At 38.1% G+C, this 26,330-nt stretch overlaps 1 protein-coding gene across 10 annotated transcripts in view; it reads right to left on the bottom strand.

Moving 5' to 3' along the window:
* Positions 1-1,511: 1,511 nt before the first annotated feature.
* The window catches only part of AGFG1 (ArfGAP with FG repeats 1), a 37,713-nt gene continuing 12,894 nt past the window's right edge, over positions 1,512-26,330 (bottom strand). The window contains exons 3-15 of one of the 10 annotated variants that reach the window (XM_076340916.1): positions 18,647-18,762; positions 17,946-18,108; positions 16,763-16,919; positions 10,666-10,785; positions 9,949-10,020; positions 8,775-8,984; positions 7,728-7,911; positions 6,918-6,997; positions 6,546-6,638; positions 4,918-4,965; positions 3,347-3,505; positions 2,648-2,739; positions 1,512-2,261 (exon numbers count right to left, since the gene is read on the bottom strand). In XM_076340916.1, coding sequence (XP_076197031.1) covers positions 2,202-2,261; positions 2,648-2,739; positions 3,347-3,505; positions 4,918-4,965; positions 6,546-6,638; positions 6,918-6,997; positions 7,728-7,911; positions 8,775-8,984; positions 9,949-10,020; positions 10,666-10,785; positions 16,763-16,919; positions 17,946-18,108; positions 18,647-18,762 — 1,554 coding nt within the window. In that variant the 3' untranslated portion in view covers positions 1,512-2,201. The remainder of the gene's footprint in view (positions 2,262-2,647; positions 2,740-3,346; positions 3,506-4,917; positions 4,966-6,545; positions 6,639-6,917; positions 6,998-7,727; positions 7,912-8,774; positions 8,985-9,948; positions 10,021-10,665; positions 10,786-16,762; positions 16,920-17,945; positions 18,109-18,646; positions 18,763-26,330) is intronic. The other 9 variants (XM_076340917.1, XM_076340918.1, XM_076340919.1 and 6 more) reach the window with 9 other exon arrangements.

Genomic DNA, 26,330 nt, shown 5'->3' with positions numbered 1-26,330 from the left:
GCCCTCTTCCACAAGGCTGTTCCTCATCTCATTGACAAGACAGTTGGTTTGGTCCAGTTCCCTGCAATAAGCATATTTAAACATTCCGCGAGTCCTTCTGAACCCTTGCAGTTCCCCACTCTCTACTGCATTTATGTGTTACTACCCCAAAACAGGTAAGGTCAACAACAGGGAAGAACTACAGCTATTTATACTATGCTAAAAAAACAAAAACTATGGCGAGAGCGAGGCCATCACTAACATCCTGGAAACCCTCAGTTGCTGGGGATTTGTTTAGTGAATATCCCAGAGAATCCTGGGAATTAAACCATACACCATACTCTATCCCGCAGTCCTCATCAGCAGGAAAAGACAGACTTCAAATCTGTTTTAACTTTAAATATGCCAACAGGACAGAAACAGACGTTTGAGTGAGGAATGCTGCTCTAAGCAGCTTGTTCTACAAGCTGCCTGTCCCCTGCTTCGGCATCTCCAAAGCTTCAAAAAAAAAAAAAGGTATGATAGAGAAATGACTACCCCCCCCCCAGGCAGGCAATGGAAGTCAAAAGCACTGCCACAGGAGCGTTTTTACAAGCAGCGGTCAAGTCTCTCAGCTCCCCTAGAAATCAGCAGATCTAACATGCAGGCAGTCAGTTACAAGTGAGATGTCTTACCTTTAAGAATTTTCGCATTTGTCTCAAATGGCCTTGCACAACCTTTTCTCAAAAATCTTCTGACATTATCCGATTTATTTATTCCCGTTATCTTGAAAGCTTGAGAGTTTTGTTCTCCAGCTGGTCAGAAACCTGTTTTTAAGCTTGCAGTTTATGTATTCATGATATATTTACATTACTTGCCTAGTTCCAGTATTACACTTCAACCACGTGTGTTACGCTTGAGCCAAGTTATCTCTGTTTAAAACACCAACTGCTGTGATGCAGTTACATTTTTCTTGAACCTTCTCACTATTACAGACTAGACAAGCCAGACATTTTTTCCCCCCTCTACAAATTGCATTTAGTATGACAGGAAACATTCCAGTACTTAAAAAAATAACTGATGAATTTAATATTCCACGGGAGGTCTTACTAATATATATCAATTTTTAATAGAAAGAGTGCTATTACATCTGTGGTACCTTGGCCTGCTATTGCGCACACTGTTCCGATCACAGCTAAGTCTTGTTCAAAGACTCTCATTAGCCACCCATAATTACGTGTCTTTTGCCGCTAACCATTTCGCGAGTAACTACCCTCCTCAGTGCTTCCAGTGTCCTTCATTGCACAGCTATTCTGTCAAAATAATCCAAGTTCACTTAACATTTTCCTGTTCGATAGGTCGCTTCACTGGAGCTAGAACAGCAAGCTTAATCACAAGGACACAAAGAAACATACCCAAGGGAGGCATGCGAAAGTCTTAAGCTTAACTCACCTTTAAGCATTTTGCTTCTGATAACTCATCTGTGTACAAGACTGACAATATGTACGTTTTAACCCAATAAAATGTTACTGCACAGAAATAATGCTACACAATTGTTTTTTCTAATATTTATTTTTTTCACCTGCAAACTGTAGCAAAACATGATCAGCTTTATTACGCAGACAGGTATCCCTCTAACATTAGAGATTTAGGCATGTATAAATAGAAGAGCTCTTAGGAAAGGAAAACATTTTGAGAAATGAACAAACCTTCAATTTAACTTCATGACTTCCAATACCAATGGTTAAAATGATGTAGCTCATTCATTCCAAGAGATACAACAGCACCTTAAAGTGGCTGATCTATTTCCCAGTAACATTTTTCACATAACAATGTGTTAAAGTTACAAATACTGATATGCACAAATAGCTATTTTCTAAGAAAAATATGTACAGTACTGCAGCATAATGAATGTGGTATCTGCAATAACTTATTAGCCAATTTTAATATACATGATACCGCTACTTTTTACCTGCCAGTTCACAGGTTCAAGGATGTTACCACAGCCCTCTGTTTTGCACGTTATTACCTGGTGGGGGGGGTTGATTTTCTTGGGGTTTGTGTAATTTTTTTTTTGTTGTTTTTAATTTTTTTAAAGGTACACAATGCAGGCTTTTATTTTTACTTCTTAAAGACTTCTTTTGTGTTTAAAGCTAATATCAGTGAAACAAGACAACAGTGCAAGAGGCGCAGAGATGTTATGTGACCACATAAGAGTTCTTTTGGGTAAAGTGTCTATAAGGCTATAAGAAAGGATTGGTTGATGAGCTTCCTGTTGGAAATTGTCCTGTTGGTGCACCAGCCTGGGGGAAAATGAAAGAAGAAAAATAAGACAAATATTTAAGATTTTTGTCCATATTGTAAATCATAAATGCAGGATATATATAAAAGAAAACAACCTATTAGGAAATATTTCTGGTTTATGTTGCAGTCTTTTTTTTTTTTTGGTAGTTCTCTGAAATTACACTACTGTAAGAGCATGGTATACAAGTACCTCTGTTTTGATTTGAACAGCCTTACAAACGCCATGTCATCGTAATAATGAATTGCATTTAGGAGATTCACATGCTGCCTTCCCTTATTTGAAGGGGAAAAAAACCCCAGCTTTGTGTGTCTCTACATTAAATGTTACAGATTATGCCTCTTCAGACATACAGAAGTTATTAATAACATGCAACAACTCACTTACCATAAAAGGATTACTAGATACTCCAACAGCTGCAACTTGTCCGAAAGGAGTTACTACAGGCTTTGCCTGTCCAAATGCAGCAAAACCTGCTCCTTGGAAAGAGAAGTGAAAAATATTAATACTAGTAATCAATCTTCAAAGAGTTCTTTGCTGCAGCTCCCACACAAAAATACGTGGAAGCTTGGACCGCACAATCAGGAGGATTGATCCTACTTAAACACTATCAGGAACATAAGTGTAAATAAGAATATGGCTAGGCTTTTTGTTTCTTTTCAACTGTTCGGAACGAATTAGTTTCCAATTTCTACATATGCACTTTTTTCATTATTATTTTATCATTTAAATTTATGGAGAAAGTACTTTCCAATTTTCTCTTGCCTGTGTTCTATGAAGTTAGAGAAAGCGTTATAAACGGTTGCAGACACTCCAAATATGAAGACAAAACAATCCTTCTCGCACAAAAACCTTTTAAGCCTGGGAACACTTATAATTTTAGTATCAGATTATGGCAAAATTTCAGTTATGTCACTGCACACAGCCAAGTCAGAAAGCTCAACTACGGAGCATGGGAACCCCTCATCAATATTATTACCAAGTTCATACAGAAGTAAGTACACACCCATTATTGCTAACTTACAGATACATCATTTTCGCCATGTTTCTGATTGAAACAAGATTATCTAAAACGTACAGACCTACCATTTGGCTGCTGAGCAAAAGCAGTCTGTTGAGGGAAAGCTGCCTGGGTTGGGAACGTGGGCTGCTGGAAGTTGCCACTAAAACTAGTAGGAAGACTGTAGGAAGCAGGAGTTCCAAATCCTGCAGGCATGCTCATGGATGCAGTACCAAATGTTGCTGCTGGTAGGCAAAAAATAACGTTCAATTATTTGTAAGAAATCACTTTTTTTCATGAGACAAGTTACTATAATGCCATGTTAAGAAAAGTCTCCTAATGCCTCAGTGACCATACAAAAGTTGGTTCAACTTCTACAGCCACTGAACTGATTTGTTAGCTTGGATCACCACCAACTAGGTGCATAATTTACTTCTGCACTTTAAAAAAATGAATGGAATAATTTAAAATTTGCTAGATCCAGCACATTCAGATATACTTTCTGAAAAGGAAATTATTTTTTACGTTCTCTACATTATCATATACTTCCCCCAGAGTTTTTCTGGTAAACGTCTGTACTTATCAGAAGCAAGCACTTTCAGGCAGCATAAGCCCCTCTGTTTTTCTCCTTCCGAGAAAAGCCTGAAAGGATCTTCCTACTTCAAGCTACATTACAGGAAGTTACAAGTCAAAAAAAAAAAAGTAGTCATAAGGGATACATGCATCCCCTCTCCCTTCATCCCATCCTTAACATCACTTTAAAGGAAATTTTCACCATGCACATTATTTGCACACAAAGTTCCTACTGCAAATGCTCTTACTGTTGAGGTAAGACTTAAAACAAAACAAAACAAAAAAACAATCCAAAACTTTTCATCTGATTCTCTGCTGAACATTTCAAGTAAAGAACACACAGCTCATATGCTATTCCACATGCCTTCAGCAAATAAACAGGAGCACATCAAGTGCAAAAATGTAGTAACAAAACCATTATTCAGTCTTTTGGGAGTTATTCTTGAAAGGAGAAGCGTATAAAAGTTTTTTTGGTACAAATACAGACACACCAGGCATTTTATTCTAGTTAAACATTAGACAGGACTTTTCTTTTGAAATGTTGTAAGTTAGATTTTATGCAAGCTCAACTGTTTAAAAAAAATTAATGTATTTAATGAATATAGCTTAATTATCAGTTGAAAAATTTACCCCAAAAGCATTCAAGGGCAAGACATTATACATACATAAACTGCTGACAAAGTACACGCAAAACTAATGTGCTAACATTGTTCTCAAGTTACAGAGAGCAGAGAAGCTATTCGACAGGAAAACTTGCTAAAACAGCAAACAAAAGCACAACAAAATGAGCAGTGACTTGGGATATCCCAAAAGGCATCAAGCTACTGTTGGTAGAAACTTCAAGAGTCACTCAACTTGTTCACATTATATTGTGACCCTGAAGGATATCAATAATGGTTTTGTTTCAGTTGCTTAATAGGTTGCCCATGTATGCTCTTCTCTCCCTTTGCCCACACCCACTCGATTTTAAAACACAGAAAGTCTTCCGAAATTCTAAGTGCAGAGAACCAGATAGCTGTCAATAAGCTTTTACAAGCAAGAACAATTAGCCACAAGAAACTTGATACCAAATGTGGCCACCTACCAAAATGAGCCTGAGGAAATATGTGAGAGTGCATTGCTCCCGAGAGGCCTTATGGAAGCCACAAAGAGACCAGACAATGTCAAATCATTTATACACAGTCATTTCTTAGTTTTAGAGATATATATATATATAGAAAAATATACACACGTATATGTACCAAACAACTTGTCCATAGCATGACCAGCAATAGATTAAGCTAAGAAAACCATTAGAAATAAATGCTAGAAAACAAGATCTCCCATGTAATAAATAGCAAAGTTCATGCAGAAAGAAAGCTTAGCATAAAAGGACAAGCTACAAGTTTACACCTCACACTGAAAGGGGTAGAATATTATCTTTACGTATAGTCATTATCTCTGTTACCTAGTACATAACATCACTATAGCTGCCAAAGGGTTGGAACCTCTGCAAGCCAAGGATGGCAGTTTAGAAGGTGGAAGGATAAAGTTGCCATATTCAAACAAGCTTATCTAAAGAGCCTACAAGTTCTTAACGATGATCCAAAACTACAAGTTCTTAACGATGATCCAAAACTACAAGTTCTTAACGATGATCCAAAACAGCACAATTAGGAATGAGATTAAAATAAGGAAAAAGATATTTTGGGCATTAAATAGCTGAGTAAGTTTAACTGCATAATATCGCAAAAGGGACTGAAAACAATTCATTTTAGCAGAGGACATGAATTTGATTAATTCAGTTTTAACTCAGCCTGATCAGTTTAATTAAATCTACCTAAAACTTTGAGCAAAGCACAACTCTTAAAATGCATACATCAGCAGATTTAAGTCTGTGGAAGTCCAGTTGACAAATAAAAGTACTAGAATTTAGCAGTGCCTTTGGAGAGGAAAATTAGCATAATCTAAGTCATCTAAACCCAAGTTCAGTGTTTTAAAGAAAAGTACAGGTTTGCTTTTTTAAAAAGTGATTAAGTTTTTGTCTATGGAATTATGATTCTACAGAAAATTAATGTAAATCAGGAGCGTAAAGATTATATTTAAACACCTGCTTTACTGTTACAAAAGGGAAAAATAAAGGACAGCACCAATGTACCGAATAAGTGGGCTGGTGAGGAGCTAACAGCCCAAAAGCCTTGTCTTTCCTGGTTCCAGCCCCAGCTCTTTGGTTTTGAGGGCTTGCAGGACTTTGAAATAAAGAAAGAAAAAACAGCAAGTGTACCAGCTTAGCAGCAGGGCTTTCAAGATCCCCGATTTCAGGGCAACCTGTGATAAAGCATGCTTCAAAGCCAAGGTTATAGTCTCGGAAGGCACCCAGCTGGTAATACACAGACTACAAATAGCTTAGGTAGTATTAGAAGATCTTAAACTGATCATTTTGACATTTTTCACGGCCGCCATTTGAAATCCTAGGATTGGGCCAGAAACAGGAAACTAATGTCCTCAGCCCAACAAAAACATCACTTATCTCAAAAAAAAAAGTTAAAGTTGATTTCTGCAGCCTATTCATAAATATTGTACTCTACATTGAACACACACACACAACATGTCAAATAGACTAGACACAGATAATACAGAAAACCTTTAAGGAACAAATGACACACTATGAAAAAAAGAATCAATGCAAGTCTTGAAAGAAAGTTTCTCAAACACTCAGGGTTTTTTCCTAACCTGTTGCTCCTCGGCTATTGGTCTGGAATGGATTTGTTGAAGGTGCCACTGGGGCAACAGGGGCAGCTACAAATGGATTTGTGGAAGGTGTTGCTGAAAGATTAAGAACATTTTATTTAATAAAGTCTTTTAAAAATAGCCAATCTGACTCACATTAAACTTATACAGCTTTTATACAAATACATAAATATCTAAAATTACGTGAAAAATTAGGAATTGATAATAAAATGCTTAATGCATCACAAGAACAGTACTTTTTTGGCATCCTTTAGTAACTTCAGTATCACTAATGCCAAAGTATAGCACTATCAACTAAAAATTAGTAAGATGTTTGCTTACAGTCCTCAAAAGGTGTTAGTAACACTTATGTACCTCCAAATGGAGCAGGCACACTCGAAGATGCAGGCTGTGTCTGTGCAGTAGCAGCCACAGGTACTGTTCCAAAAGCATTGCTGAAAATAATTCATACATTCAGTGAAGTCAGAATTGCTTGTTTAACAATTAAATACAACTTACAATTATTGTTGGCATGTAAAAGAATAGAAAAGGAATGCTTACGTGCAGTTTGCAAACTGCAATATGATTCACTGATGCCAGGAATTGAGCCCCTGATGCCAGGGTCAGAGACTATAACTAGTGCTGAGCAATGAAAAGTCCTCTCCACCAACAGCAGGAGAAAGAATATTGAACAGAGGCCATCAGCATAAAGGTTGCAAAGCAGAAGCTTTAGGGGCACTTGCAATACCAAGCAGAGCTATAACAGGCGTTTGGTATTTATTACTTTAATGATCTAAAAAAAGAAGTGGCTGGCACCATTTACATTATAAATATCTGAATAACTTTTTTTTTGCCAGGGATGATGCTATGATTTTCAGTATGCATGCAAATATTCTGTACAGGAAAGTGTTACCATCTAACAGGTTTAGCATGTAATGACTAGAAAGGTGCAGAGAACATTCTGCTGCCAAAAAGTATTCTTAATTTTATCTTATAATATCCTATCAGACAGTACTGCTATTATTTAAAACAAAGGATGCAGTTTCAGTAGTACCTCTAAACTCATTCAACATTTCCCCATTTAGGTGTAAGACATAAAACCAGATTTGAGAAACAACTTTGAGCTACTTTTCCGCATGTCGCTGAAGTCAATGTAGAAAAAGTCAGCTACTTCTAACAAAGTACCTGCTAACGTTACTGGTGGAAGTATATGCGTTACTAGAGGTTGCTGTGGAGCTGAACACACTGTCTAATTCTGCTAGAGCCGCATACTTGTCTGAAGACGCACTTGACTGATTTGGGGCTGACAATGCAGGACCTGCTGATGCTGACACTACTGTACTGAAGCCACTTCCTTGCTCAGTACCACCTAGAAAGAAAAAAACCAAATTAAAAGCAATGAAGGTGGTTTCACTTTCTGCCCTGCCAGCGTTGAGAACTAAATGAAAGTTCATGGACAGTTTAAGTTTCAGACTTAAAAATTAAATATGCGCTAGGGCATACAGGGAAAAAAAGTGTTTAACAAGCCGTTAGCTATTAGCAAAGCGTCATGCTTCTATAGATATTCTGCAGCTCCAGAGAGCCTCTGGTTTCCCTGGAAAATGATGACTCAATAGTACTGTCATTTTCAGCTAGAAAATTCAACAAAACACATACCCTCAAATTATCCATTTCGGAACAAAGCTCTACATTACAAACCAACACAAGTTTTTATACACCATTTGAGAAGAAAAAAAGTTACAGAATAACTAGATTTTTTCCTCCTTAACTTAAAATCAACTAAATCCAAGCATCACTGCTACTAGTTCATAAAAAACCTAAAGCCAAATCTTTTTGTGGCAGAGAGCTAGGAAAGCTACTCTGGCAGTTCTCTGCAACAACTGTAGCTCTCCATTCAAGAGCCTTCACTATAGGTTCTAGCACAAACACAAAATATATATTTTTATATATTTTCATCATTGCCGTCATAATTATTTAGATATTTCCACTTAAGAGTTATTCATTTTGATAGCAAGTAGGTTCCCAAAAAGCAGTCTTCTGATGACATCCTTTCGGAGTGATGTTAGTCTTAAAACTTACATCTTACACATTAAGGGTACACTGATGTGAAATTCTACTGGTAACTTAAAGAAAGGACATTTTGAAATACGGTTGCTATTTTGACATGCACAGCCATCCTCGTGGTAAGTATAAACATGTAGAATAAGCACGTCAAAGAATAAAGTTTAATACCTTGCCCTGCGCTGAAGATATTATCTAAATTAGCAAGAGCTGCGTATTTGTCAGCTGACTGGAGATTCGATTTATTCACTGCAGCTTTACTGGCTGCAGTTGCTGTTGTGCTGCTCTGAGAAGCATTGAAGGCTCCAAAGTCAGCACTGGAGGATTTGGGGAAGTTATCAAAGTGAGCAAAGTTAGCATTCACTGATCCAGCGCTTCCACCTGTAACAAATTAAGTTAAACATGATCAACACTCCAAAGCTAGAGAAAGTCTCTCCAACTGTAACTGATGGCACAATAATCCCACCTCTTTGTGGTTACGTGAGGCAAAAATGTTCCCCCGCCCCATCCCACATGTTTAAGACCCTTTCCCCTTTCCTTCAAAGTTACATTGGGTCATCAGAAAAAATAAATTTTTTTTACATTTTTCAGTCTGCAGATCAGGGACAAAAAAAAACAAGCTTTGACAGCTTAAATCACAGTCATAATTCGATCTTGAAAAACGTTATGCCATTTATTAGCCATTAAAGTAATTTCTACAATAATATTTTGCTAGAAAAATAAGTATTTGTCTGAATCTTTAATATTCAAAATACAGAAGCTTCATTTTCCTGCCACATGTCTAATGAATAGCTACTATTTGCATTTACTTAATGGCACAGTGTTTAACTGTTTCAGATGTCAGTCATCATTCTAAGCAAAAAACAGTGCCTAGAATTCCAACAGTAGTATGATTCCATGCCAAGGTTTAGAGAGATAGTTTGGTTCTCTGTTCTTAGGTTTTTAGACTACATCCAATCAGGAAAGAGGAGAGGGGGAAGACACAACACAGCTCTCTTTATACCAAGTCTCCACTGACATCAGAGATACATAAATCAATTTTAAAAATCTGACTTAAGTCCACACAATTGAACTTCAGTTCAAACGTGAAACCATGAGCTTCCATATCTTCAGTGTCCAGACAATTTAATCTAGGCAGGTCACGTACTTAAATTTAAAGGAGTTGTTCCATTAAGTGTATCATATTTTATAACAGTTGGTTGAGGATTCCACTCATACTACAGAACGCACAACCTTCTAATAGCATAATCACAAAGTTAAAACATATGCAACAGCAGGAATGAAAACGCTATACTACAATGGCATAAAATGAAGCAAGCTGAGTTTTCCACTGCGTGGAACTTACTGTGCACAGCCTGGAGAGGAAAAGCTGAAGTAAATTCACCAAAACTGCAGCTAGATGAAAGCGTTCTGAACGCTGGACAGCCAGAAATTGTGTGTGGGTTAAAGTTAACATAAGAAGGGAGAAAGAAAATTTGAAAAAAAAAGTTTAAAACACCACCACACTCAAAAGAAGAAGAAAAAAAAAAAAGGAAAAGAAAGTCAGTCAGCCAAAGATCTAGACAAACAGCAAGTGTAAGCTCAAGCCGAAGTTCTAAAGCATGATCAAATTAAAGGAAAGCAAAATAAATCTTAGCAATAGGCTCTACACATGAAGTCAAACTGTAGTGTGTGCATGTGTTATACATACGCATAGACACACTTTTTTGCTACTGCAATGTGCTTTTGGGTCTACTGAAACACTTTTCTTACAAGATAAAGAGTCAATTCAATATTTCTCAAAAGCAGTATGGTTTACTCTTTTCACAGTTATTTCAGGTGTAGAGCTAACAAACACATAGTGCCATAAATCAGACTTCTGAGTAGCAATAGGAGGAAAAAAAAAAAAGAAAAAATCAACACCAAACAGAAGGAATTCATTTTGAGTTTCCCCAGAGCTTCAGATGGCTTGATTGCATTAAAGCAGGCAGATGCAAGAAATAAACTCAACTTAAGTACCTTCCAACATAAAGGTAACGGATTATTTCAATTAAGTATTAATCAAAAGTGCTAGGAGTTCTACCTGTATTTTGGGGCTGAAAAGAAGGCTGACTTGCTGTGGGGAAACCTCCAAAATTACTCGAGCCACTAGACTGTCCAAATGCATCAAAGTTTGCAAAACCTGCATTTGCAGAGTTCTGCGCTGTAAATTGCAAAGGAACAAAACGTGTTAATGGATATGGGAAATAAACACAAAAACAGATGTATTAACTGAATTCATGGTCATGACAGCCTCCAAGGGTTATGTCCTACCTTGTAATTTCTTTTTACATGAAAAAACTATACATGATATTCTACAACTGAAAGTTGTCTTTGAACAAGCTTTCACAAATCACCTTCACAGCTGTACCAGTTAATGCTACTTCTCTCCTCCTCACACATGCTACTACTCACAACCGCATGACCAAGTTCAGTTCAGCTTAACCCTAGAGTGTTTGCAGTGGTGGCTGGTCAGGGAAAAACAGCCAAAAAGTACAGCATAGCAGATGCGTACCTGTAGAACCCAAACGAGGTATCAACCTAAGCGCCAGTTTCCAAAACTAGAATTTGTGGACTAACTGAACAACCTGAATACTGAACAACTTGAATTCCTCATATACAAAGTGCTTCTTCCCTGGGTGAATTTAGTTTGGCACCACTTGAATAGTTTTGGCTAGGTTTATAAATTCATTTCACTGGAAAATTCAGTTTTTAAAAAACTAAAAAAATCAGAGTACAGAAATATGGAAGATCAATACCAATGTCAAGAAGATAGCATTCATAGAGTGTATCCACAAAATAAAATCCAAGGAAATTTCAAACAGAATTTCAGTTTTCGCCTTCCTTTCGTGCCATACTATAGGAGAAAATAGAAGTTAACACCCATCTAATTTCAAACAGCTGGACATTCAAGCATCTACAGATTCAAGAGGAATTGTGTGCCTAACTGATAAGCTCCACAGAAAGTCTTAAACATTGTTATAAGTAAAGAGTAAGGGAAAAAAGTGGTTTTAATCAAATGCAAAACAAACCCATATATATAGGTAACTTGAATTACCATCTAAAGAAAGCCCACAAAACACCACCTAGAGTAACAGATGCAATACATTATATTTTTGGGTCGGGATTTGTTTATTCTGGAGGGATTTTTGCAGATTAAATGTATTAAAAAACCAATAAATTATGCTGATTGTTTAAGTACTGTTACTTAATAGCCAGATAACGCTAATAAAAATTTGCATTATTTCACTTAATTTCTATTAAAAAAGCATCTGTACTACAGATTTATAAACCAAAAGGACATTTTTATACAACTACTGCATTCCACAATGCTGCTAATATAAATGAAAGTGCAAGTATTTCCCTTCACAGGTGATACTGGGAGAGAGGGTGAGGTTTGACTCTACTTAATACCACTCCTTATTAGAAGTGTGCATGCATGTTGGGTTTACACAGCACAGTTTTGGTAGCAGGGGGGTTGCAGGGCTGGCCCCTGTGAGAAGAGATCAGAAGCTGCCCCTATTTCTGACAGCCGGCTCCAAAACAGACCTGCTGCTGCCCAAAGCTGAGCCCATCAGCAATGCTGGTGGCACCTCTGTGGTAACATATTTAAGAACGGGTAAAAAACATTGTGCAGCAGCTGTGAGAGAGAGGAGCGAGAAAAACGTGACAGAAACAACCCTGCAGACACCAAAGTCAGTGAAGAGGGAGGGGGAGGACATGCTCCAGGCACTGGAGCAGAGATTCCCCTGCAGTCCATGGAGAAGACCACGGTGAAGAAGGCGGCTGTCACCCCGCAGCCCATGGAGGACCATGGTGGAACAGATATCCACACTGCAGCCTGTGGAGGACCCCACACCAGAGCAGGTAGAAATGCCCTGAAGGAAGCTGGAGCCTGTGGAAAGCCCATACTGGAGCAGGCTCCTGGCAGAAGCTGTGGCTAATGGAGAGGAGTCCATTGCAGGAGCAGCTTTTCTGGCAGGAGCTGTGACCCTGCGGGGGGCCCACGCTGGAGCAGTCCATGCCTGAAGGACTGCACCCCATGGAAAGGACCCATGCTGGAGCAGATCTTGAAGAACTGTAGCCCACGGGAAGGGCCCACGTTGAAGAAGTTTGTGAAGGACTGTATCCCATTGAGGGGGAGGGACCCCACAATGGAGCAGGGGAACAGCATGAGGAGGAAGGAATGGCAGAGATGAAGTGTTATGAACTGACTGCAACCCCCATTCCCTGTCCCCCTGCACCGCTCAGGGGGAGGAGGTAGAAGAGTCAGAAGTGAAAATGAGACTGGAAAGAAGGGGTGAAGGTGGTTTTAGTTTTGTTTTTATTTCTCACTATCCTACTCTATTATTAATTGACAATAAATTAAGTTAATCTTCCCCAAGTCGAGTATGTTTTGCCCATGACGGTAACTGGCGAGCCATCTCCCTGTCCTTATCTTGACTCACAAGCTGCTTCATCATATTTTCTGCCCCCATCCTGCTGAGAGGGGGAATGAGAGAGCATCTTGGTGGGCACCTGGCAGCCAGCCAAGGTCAACCCACCACAGCATGAGAGTCAACAAGCAAGGGGGAGGGGAAATCAATGAGAAAGCAAGGTCTTGGGAAAGTTCTGTCCTAAAATATTCACCTTTAAAGCATGCAAGGAGAAAAAGTTGACACAAACAGAGGAAAAATAGTTTCTATTATTATACCATCTGTATTGGTTCAAACAGCATTCTACAGACTTCAACTCCAAATTCCACAGTTTGTTTTTTTGTTTGTTTTGGTTTTAAACCAGTAGATTTTTAAGAGGAATAGATTAAGAATTCAATTGCACCTTGCTTTAAGATGAAAGTGATGCTTTCATTCCGATGCGCCAATTGGATAGGGGCTACTCAGAGACTGATGTTTAGTTGGCCAAGTAGGATTAAGTACATAAAACGTCACTCCTAGAATTGTGACAACATTTTTCATTTTAACCAGTCACACAAACAGAATACTGCGTCAAGAATTTTAAATGAAGTATCTTTTGGGTCTAGAACAAAAAATGGAACGTATTATATTACAGGCCACTTTTAACAATTTTATTGCATCAGCTGACACAGAAAGCATGATTTGCAAGTGGGCCCATGTTAAAACAGTAGAGCTGTGAAGACTCTTCTGCAGACTATTCAGATATTAATCTTGCTTTATTTTATGTGGTGAAGTTTAAACCTATGTAAAAGTGGCACAAGGGTAAAGACCAGGTAAGACTTGTACTTTCCTGTACCTGAACAATATGTAGATTGGCAATTCCAAAATTCAGTTCTCCATATAGAAACCCAAGAACAACCCTAAGTAAGTTAAGGAACTGCAGTGGATTGCAGATCGGCATAGACGTACAACTGCTGTTGTGACTGCGGATCAATGAGGCAGTACAAAAGCTAGCTGGCTAAAGCTAGCTCAAGTACGACAGCACCAGTCATGGCAACACAAGCTGCCCCTACAATCTTTGCATGGTTTCTTCTGTGAGGTTTGCACTACCTAGTGTGGAATAAAGGCATGAAACACTGCAAAACCAAAAAAACCTAAAATAAAGTCCACATATATTCAATTACAAAATTGAAAATAATTCTCTAGAAGACAGTAACTATGTCATACTGTTTTACTTCTTCTGGTTAAAGCCTCTTCTCCCGTGTTAACCGTGAGAGAGTTGTGCTGTGTCACTACGCCTTTTTAAAATCTTTTGTGCAGGTCTTCTATTCCATCAGTTTATAGAAAGCCTACATGACCAAAATTTTTATCTTTGTCACTATTACCAGTCTGTAAACTACAGACAGAGAACAGTTGTCTACCATCATCTTCAAAATCTCATCCTTTTGCAGAAGTTATGGAACTTTGTAAATTAAATACAGACAGTAAATGTAAGGTCAGCGTGTTTCCCCTTCAAGATGCAACAATGTCCTGAGCCAGCTTATTACATTAGAAAACTCAGAAAAAAGGAACACATCAAAAATTGCACTTCCTGCATAATTTTCAAGCTTTACATTTACACTTTACAGATCACAGCACAAGTTTGTTAATATTTTCCTGTCAGCTGCTGCACTCAGTTGTGCCTTAATTGCAGAAACAGTAACTTATACTGGAAGACCTTAAATTTGCCAGTGCTCTTCAGTGATTTCCTTAGTTAGCCATAGTGTACACGAAGGGAAAGAGAAAAGTCCATGCCCTGTAGGCATAGCTAAAACCAAGCCCTAAAACAAGAACACTAGACCATAAACATCGAGAAAGTAGTGCTGGACTAAGTGCAAGTTCTTCCATCCTTTGCTGTAGTGTGTGATTACTAACAAAAATTACATGTTTATACAGCTCCTTAAATGAGCATTTAAAATTCATTTTTGCCAAAGCTGGCAGCCTGATCAACCCTTCTTGTGTTCCAAAGGGAAGAGTCTGTAACATTTCATTATTAGTTACAGTTAACACTACCCTTGTGGTTACTGCACACAGAACAAGCCTTACAAGTTGTTTAAGGCTTATTATTATTATAAGGCTTTTACCCTAGAAAGTCTGAAAACACCTTCAGACAAATCAGTCCGCAATACGCATTCAGCTATCGCATGCTCAGAATTACATTTTTGTCTTTTAGAAACTCATTTACCAGTCCTGAAACTGTTTTGGCTTCTAAAACTTATGGAAAGGAGTCATGGGAATGACCACAATGGTTAATATTGAAACAGAAAACTAGCCAGTATAGCTGAGTATTCCTCTCAATTTTGATTTCCAGCACTTATTTCAACCAGAAATTAAACGGACTCTTTCATAAGATTATATTTATTCTGGAGTGTTCATATTGCTTTTTATCCTTTTAAAAATTACCCAGCAGAGATGCAATGGAATTTTACCTAGATTTGGAACACAGTATTGAAACATTGCTTTAATGGAATTTTCATCTCCTGAAACCCACGAGTAATTAAGTATATAAATATAGAATCATTCAGCAACAAGTTTGGAAAGAGTAAGTTATTAGAAAGAATTAAATATCTGCAGCCTCTTCAGTAACACTGTACAACATTGGCCAGCCAGCACAAGTTCTCCCAGTTAAACATACCTCCAAAAAGATTATTAACATGACATCTTACGTTAAGGATTTTTACAAAAGACACTGCAACAGCAATTCTTATTCTGTATTACTGAATTCAGCCAATTATTTCACAACATTTCTTTTTTCAAGTTACTCTGAGAAAGCCTTGGTACTTTGCTCAGTTCCTCAGGTGTGCCTTAAGTCCCCTCCATCACACTTCCTCTCAGCTGTTAACAATTTCAGGACTAATTTGCAAGAAATAGCTCTTATTCTTGTTGGCTTATAGCAGCACCACAGTTTCTCTCGGAAAAAACTAGATGAAAAGCCATTCAGACAAGGCAGGCAAAGGTACTTTCCCACAATTACAATGCAAGTTAGCAGCAACATACTTCAGTGACCACAGAATCAACTTTTTCTTTAGGATAGACTTCTGTGGCTCAAGATCTTTGGCTGAAAATAAACCCTGAGGGCTCAATATATTTTACTGAAGTCATTCTTTAAGAATTCAAGGCCTACCCCCATCCTCAGTAAATACATATGCTCAAAGCTTGTTTATTCTTCCTGAAACTACAGAATACTACCCACACGGCTAGTATTCAGTTTTCAAAGAGACACACACAAAAGAGGAGGTCGTTCTTTAAACTGAGGAAGCCTTTGTTTTTAACAAATTTGACAGTTATTGTCAATGCATTTGAACTCCCTTAAAGTCTCTGTATCTGCTCTCTTTCCATGAATGCTCTTCCTAATAATTTTCAGAAAGAAAATTGAAGGTCTAATATCAGCTTCTCCCTACATTCTGTTACTCATCCTCTCACTCTCTCCCCCGAAGAATTTAAAGTTCTGCCTAGTAGCAGGCAGAAACAGTCTAATCATACATATCGCAGAAAATAGCTATAGCAACTCCCACTTGAAAAAGCAGGATTATCAGCCTTTATGTCTTCAACCTTTCTTTATAAAGATCCAAAGGAAATCTTGAGCAATACAACATTCTCAAGACACAGAAATTACATATACCTCATGAAGAAGTTTAGTCTAAAGTCATCAAAAATTAAAACTATGTTTTATACATTTAAAAGGGATACACTGCTCAGAATACTTACCTGTATGACTGTTGAAGTGTGCAAAATTAGCAAAATTTGCTGTAGCAGTTGACTGAGGAGGAGCAGCAGCAAAGATATCTGAGCCAAGGTCACTGAGGAGGTCAAATTGTTTCTTTTCTTGTTGCTGCTGTCCTTGAGATCGAACTACAACAGGAGACTACAAACAACATTTCAATTAGCTAATACAAAAAAGCTGATATTTTACCAAACTGACTTTTGCAAAATACCAGAAGGATAGACTAAGCATATTTCTTTAACAAGCCATTTATTCCTGACATTTAAGACGCTGCATAGAGCACAGACCTTCCTCATATAGTATGAGAAAGACAATCTATTTATGCTACTATGGTGGCTTTTAAAGGAACTCCGCAGCAGATTTCCATGGATTAATAGGGCCTAGAAGAATAAAGTAGCAGTGTATAAGCAACTTCAAAATTACGTATTTAAAACTGTAAATTCTGTACAAATACAAGCAATAAAATTTAATTTTACAAGTTGGAACACAGTTATTCACTGCATTCTGAAATCATCTTTAGAATTCAGTGCAGGGAGAGAAAAATTGAAGAATTTCATAGCAAGGCTGAAAGCTGCAAATGTCTACTGTTTGAGTTTTAAGAAGTCCATTCAAGAGTTGCCTGTACCCTAAAGGTAAAACAGTTTGTCAAAAAACTGTCTACCCTCCAAAACCTAAGTACATGGTGGTGTCTGGCTTTACAGAACAGCACACAGGCACTCCCTGAAAGCCACTCAATAAGACAGTTACAGAATGCATAGCAAGTAATAATGAACACGCATGCTTTTCGTCCACATATTCACTACTAATCTCATGGTTAACAGTAGCAGCCGTTTTATTATTTTCAAATAAAAAACCAAACATGAAAATATATCACATTAGGTTCAAACTTTAGAGATATTTAAGCAAAAGATGATCATAAACTTGTCAATTGCACTGGAAAATTCTGCTTACTGAAAATAACCCTTAAAAAAATCAATTTAGTCAATAGAAACAAGCTTAATTTAGAACCTGATCTGCAGACACCTGTATACTTCAACAAAATACATCAAGTTGTCTTTAGTGATCATATTATTAGGTAACAGTTGCGATTGCAAAAATTCTTGTGCCACTAGAAGAGAAAAAGTACTGCTGAACAGTTCAGTGCTCTTCAGCTCTGTCATTACTCACTTGGCTAGGTGTGCCCTTGTTTAAGTGCAGTGTGGGTGCAGCTTCTCCCAAGAGAGATTTGAGTGGCTTCACCTCAGGTGTGCTGCTTGTACTACTAGCAGAAGACCCCGATATGGATGCATGGACTGATGCCACCACCTTCGCTTGCTCTGGAGGAACATACCTACATTCAAAAAGAGCAATGGTTTTTACAAGTTTAACATGAAAAGTTCTGCTCAACATTCATAAGACTCAAGCACGAGAACTGGTAGATCTCAACTTTGCTATTTTAACCACTGACCCTGCAACAAATTCTATCAGTGGTTTGCAAAATACCTATTATTTAAATATGCCAGACTTCTTTTTTAAATGGACTAGAATTCCAAGTCATCAATATTTTATAGCACTTATTTAATGCAAACCATACGTGTCTTCCACCTCCTAATAAAAGCCTGCAAAACCCTTACTTTACACTGTTGTTGACATCCCCTTAAGCCATTTCTGTTCCATCAGTATGAACTACACATTGAGAAACTTCTTTAAATAGTTTGTCTTCTCTGCTTCCTGTAGGAGCTCTGAATAAAGTCCAGAAACCATTTTACTTTACAGAGCTGTGCGATCTACAGTCCAAAGACGGAAAGCACACTCAAGAATGCGAGGATAAGAGTCCATCTTCGCTTCTTGTCATGGAGGCAATCTTTAGAATTGTAAAGCTATCTTACCATCTTTTCTTTTCGTATTTTTCCTGTAGAAATTCCTTTACTTTCTGTGGATCCCTGAAGTCTGGAATTGCTGATGATCTATCATCAAATAGTCCTAGCCAAATCTGTTTGCACACCTTATTAAAAAACAAAACAAAACAAAACCATGGATTAATCAGAGAAAGTATCTTAATTCAAAACCTGTTTAAGTTACAATTGTTAATACATCAAACCATTAAAAAGTGTGTGGCTGCACATTTTTTGTTCCAGACTGAGCTGCTTTAACAACTGACTGGCGCACCACGTACTGGTCTAAATACTTAAAGTTGAAAGACCATCTGTCACAGCAGGGCAAGCGAATCCTAGCATCTAATTTCACCATCAAATACTACTTTTACAAAATATTTGTAGTACGTACTCATGAAAGGGCAAAGCACCTGACTTCTACTTGTGATCTTTAAGACTCTTCTCCTTCACCTCATTTACACATTCCCTTACCTGTACTTCAGGGTTTAAACTGTTTCAACAGATTCCATATGCCATAAGCCCCAGATGGTAGCTTTTAAAGGATCTGAGGTTTAGTATTTATACTTCAATTACTATTTGAGTACAGAAACTTTTTTATAAACAGCCTTTCTTACCATGATGCAGTTTCTACGGTATCATATGATTTGAGTGAGGGTGTAAGGGGAAAAAGTACTCTTGCTCTGCTTTAATTTTCTAATGTAGTTGTGAGTGTGCAGGAGTTGAAGCAATTGCAAAATTCTCAGTATGTTCAGCTTCAATTCCTGACCAAAACAAGAGGAGAGGTGACTGTTCTCAAAACTAAACAAGACACAGGAGTTGTCACACTTAAAACGTTTTCTTTAAGCACTTAAGACTACTCTGCAAGTAACCTGAATATACACCCAAATGATACACCAAACATTAGCCACCCTCTAAAAACAGACTCTGCCATTTTAGAACAAGTTTCTTCCAGAGAAGTGGAATCAAAAAAGCTTTCTTTTTGTGATGCATACCCTTTCTTCCCACACCCTTTCTGAAATAGTCCTGACCACCCCTCTTACATGCCTCCTACAATTGTTGCCCTCTATCCCTGCAATAGTGTCAGGTTTTCAGCACTGTCCCCATGACCTTCAGAGGAAGCACATGCTCTAACAAGCCAGAGCTGCATAAACCGACTGCCCTGAAAGCTGGCAAATCAAGGGAGAAGCTGTGATACTTCCACTACATCATTTTCCCCAGAGAGGTTTTACTCTTCTTTACCTGGCCAGCTAACTTCACCAAAATTGTAGCAACTTAGCATCTTCGGGAGCACTAGTTGTGAAATGTGATAAATCTTATAGGTCATTTCAAGATTGCTCAGGATTAGAGAGATCAGACAGACAGCATAAGTATGTATTTCATACTTGATATCTCAATTCCATATAGCCTGCTTGCATGTCCAACACTACACAGTCCTTATTGTCATCTACTGGATAGAGACAAACAACAATGGGAAACAGATCTAATGATCAAAGGATAGCTCTACATTAGTGATTTAAATACTCATCTAAAAATAAGATCAGTAGTTCCTACTTCAAATAAACTCAGCTATTCAGCATTCATTCAGCAATTTTACTCCACAAAAGGGTTAAGTTCAATGCACTGATTTGAGTTCGCAAATTTAAACAGTCATTATTTTCAGTATGGTAATAGATGAAATGAAACTGAAGGTATTTAATACTTCTTCATACAAAGTTAGAAGATATAAACTTAGTCAAAAAAAGTCACAAGTCTGTTCTAAAATAATAGCCAACAGCATGAAGTGCTATTTTAATAGTAGCAATCTTTCACATAAGCACTACTTTTTCTGACAAAATTTATAAAGTCAGAGCATTTATGGGTAAGCTTTAAATATCTGCAGTGGATAGCCTGATGTGGGCCAGCAGTAGTATTTCTATACTTAGATTTATGAGTATAACTGTAGCAACTAGTTGTCATATGATTGCTAGGAGGAAGAGAAGTCCTGTTTATGGCTAGTTACAGAATACTTGGCAGCAGGAGCTGGTGGTATCCAAATCTACACAGTCCCATTCCACCCCACGCTCCCTCCTCCCCCAACTTCAGTATTGGGAGGAACACCAGGAAACAATGAAGAAAAGAAAAAGCTGTGCCTAATTTCAGACAAGCAGGAAGGCAAGCGTTAGAACAGCCCCTACTTGATCCCGCACCTACCAGAATAACACTCAGGGCTGTACCATGATGATCAGTTTGCATCCAGCCTAAGATGTGCTAGTGAATGAAAGAGGAGGTCCTCTTCCCCACCCATATCAGGCCACTAAATTACTCCCCTTTCTCCTACCACCCAAAACAAGTCAGATCAATGAAACTCATCACAATTATCGTGTCACTAGTACCACTGAAACCTGTTCTGAGAACAACTCAAAGCAACAGTCAAACCACAATCCAGTTTTTCACCTTTCTCCCTCCCAGTTTTCTGCTTCATCTTCACCCTGAAGTGCATAAGCACGGGGGGGGGGAACACAACACCACAACCCACAAAAAACCCAACTCCATGTCAAATAGTCTCAAGCCTTCCTGACCACTACAGGCAATTTCTAGGAGAAATCAGAAAACAAGGTCCTGTGTGACTTTAGATCATTTACCAGCTATGCAGCTATAGCAGATAACAGTTCTATGAATATGCAGACAGGTACGAAGGAGGACTGTGCTGTCCAAACACATTATTGGTTTAAAATGATGCAAGCTTCTTAAAGGCGTCAATTCTTGCATTGCATTGCAATTTTTGCAAACCTTCAGAGAGCAGGCTTCCCAAAACACTTCCTGGAGCAACTAATTTCTTCTAAATACTTAACACAAAAGTAGTAACAACTGAAATATGCCTTAAGTCACTATTATAACTTATTTAATTAAACCTGCCAGGCACTCTTTATTGGTTCTCTGTTACTGGTAGCAGAAAGAACAGTATTGCTAATGGGCAACACACAACCACCAAGCAAAAGAACCTAGACTTACTTACACATGCTTCAGCAAGAAGTTCTCATTTTAAGAGAGTCTGAAAGCAGTAGCTATACAAACACAGGTTAAAACATTTACTTTACCACACCAGAGATGCAAATTAAATTTCACATAAGTTTCTGTACCTAAAGAGTTCTCAGAGAAAGTACAATTTCTTAGAAGCCTTAAATACAGACAAGTCCTTTAGAAAGCCAATTTTAAAGCTTTAACATCACACAAGAAACTATTAAAAGGCACAGTTTTGTCTATTTCTGTATGAAGTACCACACAATGCTTTGAACATCAGCAGCCGTTCCAAGCAAGCATTCAGAGCACAATAAAAGGCCTGTTGTCTTTCCTTGTTTGCTGGTGACCTGTATGCTCTTTCTAGCTATACTTTTGTTACTATCATCTGACTTGACAGGGGTCCACAATACTGCATTGATTAGGCTTCGAACAAGCCGTAATACACAATTTTCAGCTACCTACAAAAAAAGAAAATGGCAGTGGGCTGTGCAATACCATAGGATGAAATCAAAATTGGAAATTAAATTTAAAAATATTGTCAGAGACAGAATTCGCACCATCATACAATTGTTTTTTGAAACAGTTATCTTTGCGTAGTCTTAAAATAAGTCACTAACAGTACTGAATCTTGTGCAAAGAAAAGTTTGCCGTGAGAAACGTGAATGTTTCTACTGATCAGGCCATCACATTTTTTATTTCAAAGCTATTTAAAAAGTTACTCTTATGATAAACACCAAGGAAATTTATGCCATACAACTTGCTGTTGAGTTACGGTGGGGAATGATCACTCAGCATTTACATCTTTGGTACCCCGATTATTCCCCACTAACCACAGCTTTTAAATCCACTATCTGAATTTGACAACACTTGAGATACTAAAAGATTAACTGTAACAAAAAAAAAATTAGTGGAAATGTAGAAAAATCACATTGGCAACTTTTAGTTTCCAATACTTCAACATGAGCTTCAGTTCTGTGTTCTGTCTGGCCTGACAGCTGGCTAGGCAGGACACCTGAACAAAGTAGTACACAGTTATTCACAGCATGTGCTGACTCTTGCCCAGCCATTACTTGCAGGACATGAGTGGAAAAAAAGTGCAAAAAGGTAGTAAAGGGCATATAAATCTACACAAAACCAAGCTTTAAGCGACCAGTCGCTCTACTAAACACCAAGTTTTCTTCTTAGTTTTCTAATACAAACTTACTATTTGAGGGGAAAAAAAACCCCAAGGAAGTAATTTTCAAAAGAAGCAAAAATTCAGAATGATATATGCTTTGAGAAATTTGAATGCAATATCCCAAAGAGCACGTACTTCAAAACACCTCTCTAACTACTCCGTACATAAGTCAGACTTGCAGAGCCGATTCAGAAAATGCTACTGTCCAAGTTTCACGATACATCTTAAGCTCCATTTTAACAGAATTACTCATTCCTTTGCTTTTACAGATAATACATGAAGAAGCATCCCAACTCACCACAAACCTGCACAACATTACTAGTAAGGTATGGGGCCTAAAAGTTCTATGGCTTTCTGAAATCCTTCTACATCACACTGTCTTCTTGGGGATACTCTGGTTCAGCCATTTAATATTAATATTGTTCTTTTTGCAACAGCAGCACAAATAAGCCTCTGCTCAAAAGCTCTGTTCATTCACCAAAAGCCTTGCTATACTCCTCCTTTTGATAACCAAAGCTCTATTAAACAAAATGCTCTGCTTAGAGGAGAAGAGCCTGGCAAGCTGGAGCCAAGAGTAAACATTCAAGTTATGTGGAAGCCCCTAGAAACAGTGGAACATATCCAACAATCCATAATCGTTGTCTACTGTCTCTGAAAAGTATAATTAGTCCATGTCCCACTGGTTCACGAATGCAGCAAGAAGAAAAAAAGACAGCATTGAAGTCAGAATGATTAAGCGTATGCAGCATTTGAAAGTCTACTTTTGTTGAAGGGTTGACAGAAGCAAGACTTTGAAGTTTTGCCTGCCTCTACTACATCGTGGGAGCTGCAAAGTAACAAGACAAAGCAAAGTTTTATCTCATTGGGTAACAATGAGTAGAAAACAAGATTCAGCAGTTATCTTCATGAAATTTAAAAGTTCCTGAGAATCCTTTTACAACTGGTTTGGGAAGGACAGTACCTGTTCACTGCCAACAAGCTCCAGTCCTGCAAGGGATGTCATTAGACGTTTGGCAACTAGATACAGAGAAGTTCAGAATTAGGTAAGTACAGCGTGAAGCAAAGAGGGAAAGAGAATCACAACCAGCTTCAACCTACTCACCCTGACCTAAATAAAAACCCAGGAGGTAGCAAGGCAGAAACTGTGAGTTGCCATAACTTAAATATATCTTTGAAAGGAGAAATTGGGCCAAGTGCATATTGTATGTTATAATAAAGTCTTTACCTATATTTCTCTTCATACCATTGGTTTCCCTGAATCTGCACTCAACAGCTATTCTATTTGAGGGAGAAACATTTTTTCCTAGAATACCTGCATTTACCTATCTTGTTTTCCACACACTATTTACGTTTGTAGTCCTACAGTTTTAGTAATTACCCTTGCTTTCAGCTTTAACACAAAGGAACAAAGAACTCATCCCATTCATTGCACATCTCATACTCCACAAAACAAAGTTGACCAGAAAGGCTTCTGGTTTAAAACCCAGCCTCATAGTAACATTTCACACTTTCAGGAGTTCCAGGCAGGGCTCAAAGGCTAAGAGGAACATAAACGTACCTGTTTTCCACAAATGTTTAGCTTTTGGTTTTGCTTCTAGGTTTGTTGTCATGTTTTGGGGGTTTTTGTGTGTGTTTTTATAGAATCGGGAAGGTGGGGAAGGACAAGCACACTAAAAAACCTCTAATAAAGAGAAAAAAAAAACAAACAAAAAACTCGGCAGTATCCATCAAATTTTGCAGAAAGCCTCAGAAAATCTGAGATTTCAGTTACTTCTATTCCAGTGCTACATATTTCAACTACCAAACAACAGTTTACCATGTCATAACTATTTCACTGATACAGATCTCCAGTATGTGTGGGAAGGCGGATATGGGAGAGACAAAGGCCTTCTGCTTACACAACACATTGAGCCACCACACTTTAGAAACTCCTGTTAGCATAGTTGTGCTAGTTAGGAATAATAAAAATACAGTTAGGCCAGTAAAATTAAGTTTTTGCTCAGGAAGCCGCCTTCTCTTGTACGCAGCGAAGGCAGCACGGCAAGGAAAAGCTGTAACAGGACAAGTACTTCTGCTGGTAGAAGCTGCACTTCAACTAGAAAAGCACACTACTAAGACCTACAGCAATACAAGCGCTTCTTGTTTAGACCCAGACATACCATTGCATAGGAAGATTACACGTGTCAGTCCAGTTTAAAAAGCTCTAACGAGGTATTACCTTTCAGGAGTCTGGCAAATGCCAAACTAGATTTCTTCTTCTCCCCTTCCCCCCCAATAAAATATCCTCAGTTATGCACCAAACATAATGCTGACAGCGCAAAGAACTACAGATTACCACACAACAAAACTATGTTCCAAAACATAACACTCGCCACAGGAAGAAAGATTTGGAAACAGTTCCCTTATGTAAGCATGTTATAGCTTTGTTTAGTAATTCAGCACTTCTGATGTGAATATTATTCATTAATCTATGTAGGTTAAAAGAATTTTATACTGCCAGTATACTGATTTCAAAGCCAGTTTGGGTCCAGAAGCTATAGCTGCTTTCATAAGCACACAGTCCAAGCTAGTAAATCCTGCTAACAAAGACATTGTTCTATACACAATCAGCTCATGTATCTCTATATCGTATTAGCAGAACCAGGGATGTACTACAAGGACACCTGACTGCACAGCTCATGCTGTCAGGACTCATCAGCTCCAGCTTAGTACTGCTCTTTCCACTCCGGGGTTTCTAGGCCACATTCCACAGTAAAGGAGATGCTAGGAAAGCATTGTGGTCAGGCCAAAAACCAGCCCCATACTGCTACTAGTTCTGCAATTGTAGGTTCTCCTGGAATCCAGAGTGCAGAAAACTGGTAAGAAACACTTGCACAGGTGCTATCAAGAGTCAGGAAGACTGGCACAAAAACAAAATTAAGCACTGATAAACTAATCCCAAACAGTTGAGCATACCCGCATGGCATTCTACTCATTAGCTCAGGTAAACATGATCTTTGTCCCCAGATGAACACAGATTTTCCAAACACAAGACCATCCAAATCATTTTCTTCCACCATAGGCATATTAGAATAGGCTACTTGGAAAGGATATAAAACATATGGCACTTTTCAAAAGTGTAGTAGAAAAATTAACTACGTAACTGGTTTGCCTCATAATACTATTTTTCAGCTTCAGGGGAAAGCTTCTGAATAAGTATTCACAGCTATAAAGGCAACATGAGATGAGTACCACCTCCACTTTCTACAGCAAGTTCACTTTCTACTATCATTGCAGTGATATCTATCTACTATATGAACTATAGTTCACTATCTACTATCAGAGGCCTAATCAACATTAGCATCATTTGATTATGAGTATTCAAACAGAACCATCTCCATACCACTCTCTCCTCATTATTCCTAACATGAAAATACAGTGTGAAAATACCTCATGCTGCTCTTCACAAAGAGAACGAGGAGGGGGAAAATCCTACCCAGTGAGTCAGAATTGCCTTTATCC

The sequence above is a fragment of the Aptenodytes patagonicus genome, chromosome 6 (assembly GCF_965638725.1).
Source record: "Aptenodytes patagonicus chromosome 6, bAptPat1.pri.cur, whole genome shotgun sequence".
NCBI lineage: Eukaryota > Metazoa > Chordata > Aves > Sphenisciformes > Spheniscidae > Aptenodytes > Aptenodytes patagonicus.
This window is presented reverse-complemented; position numbering and strand designations above follow the sequence as displayed.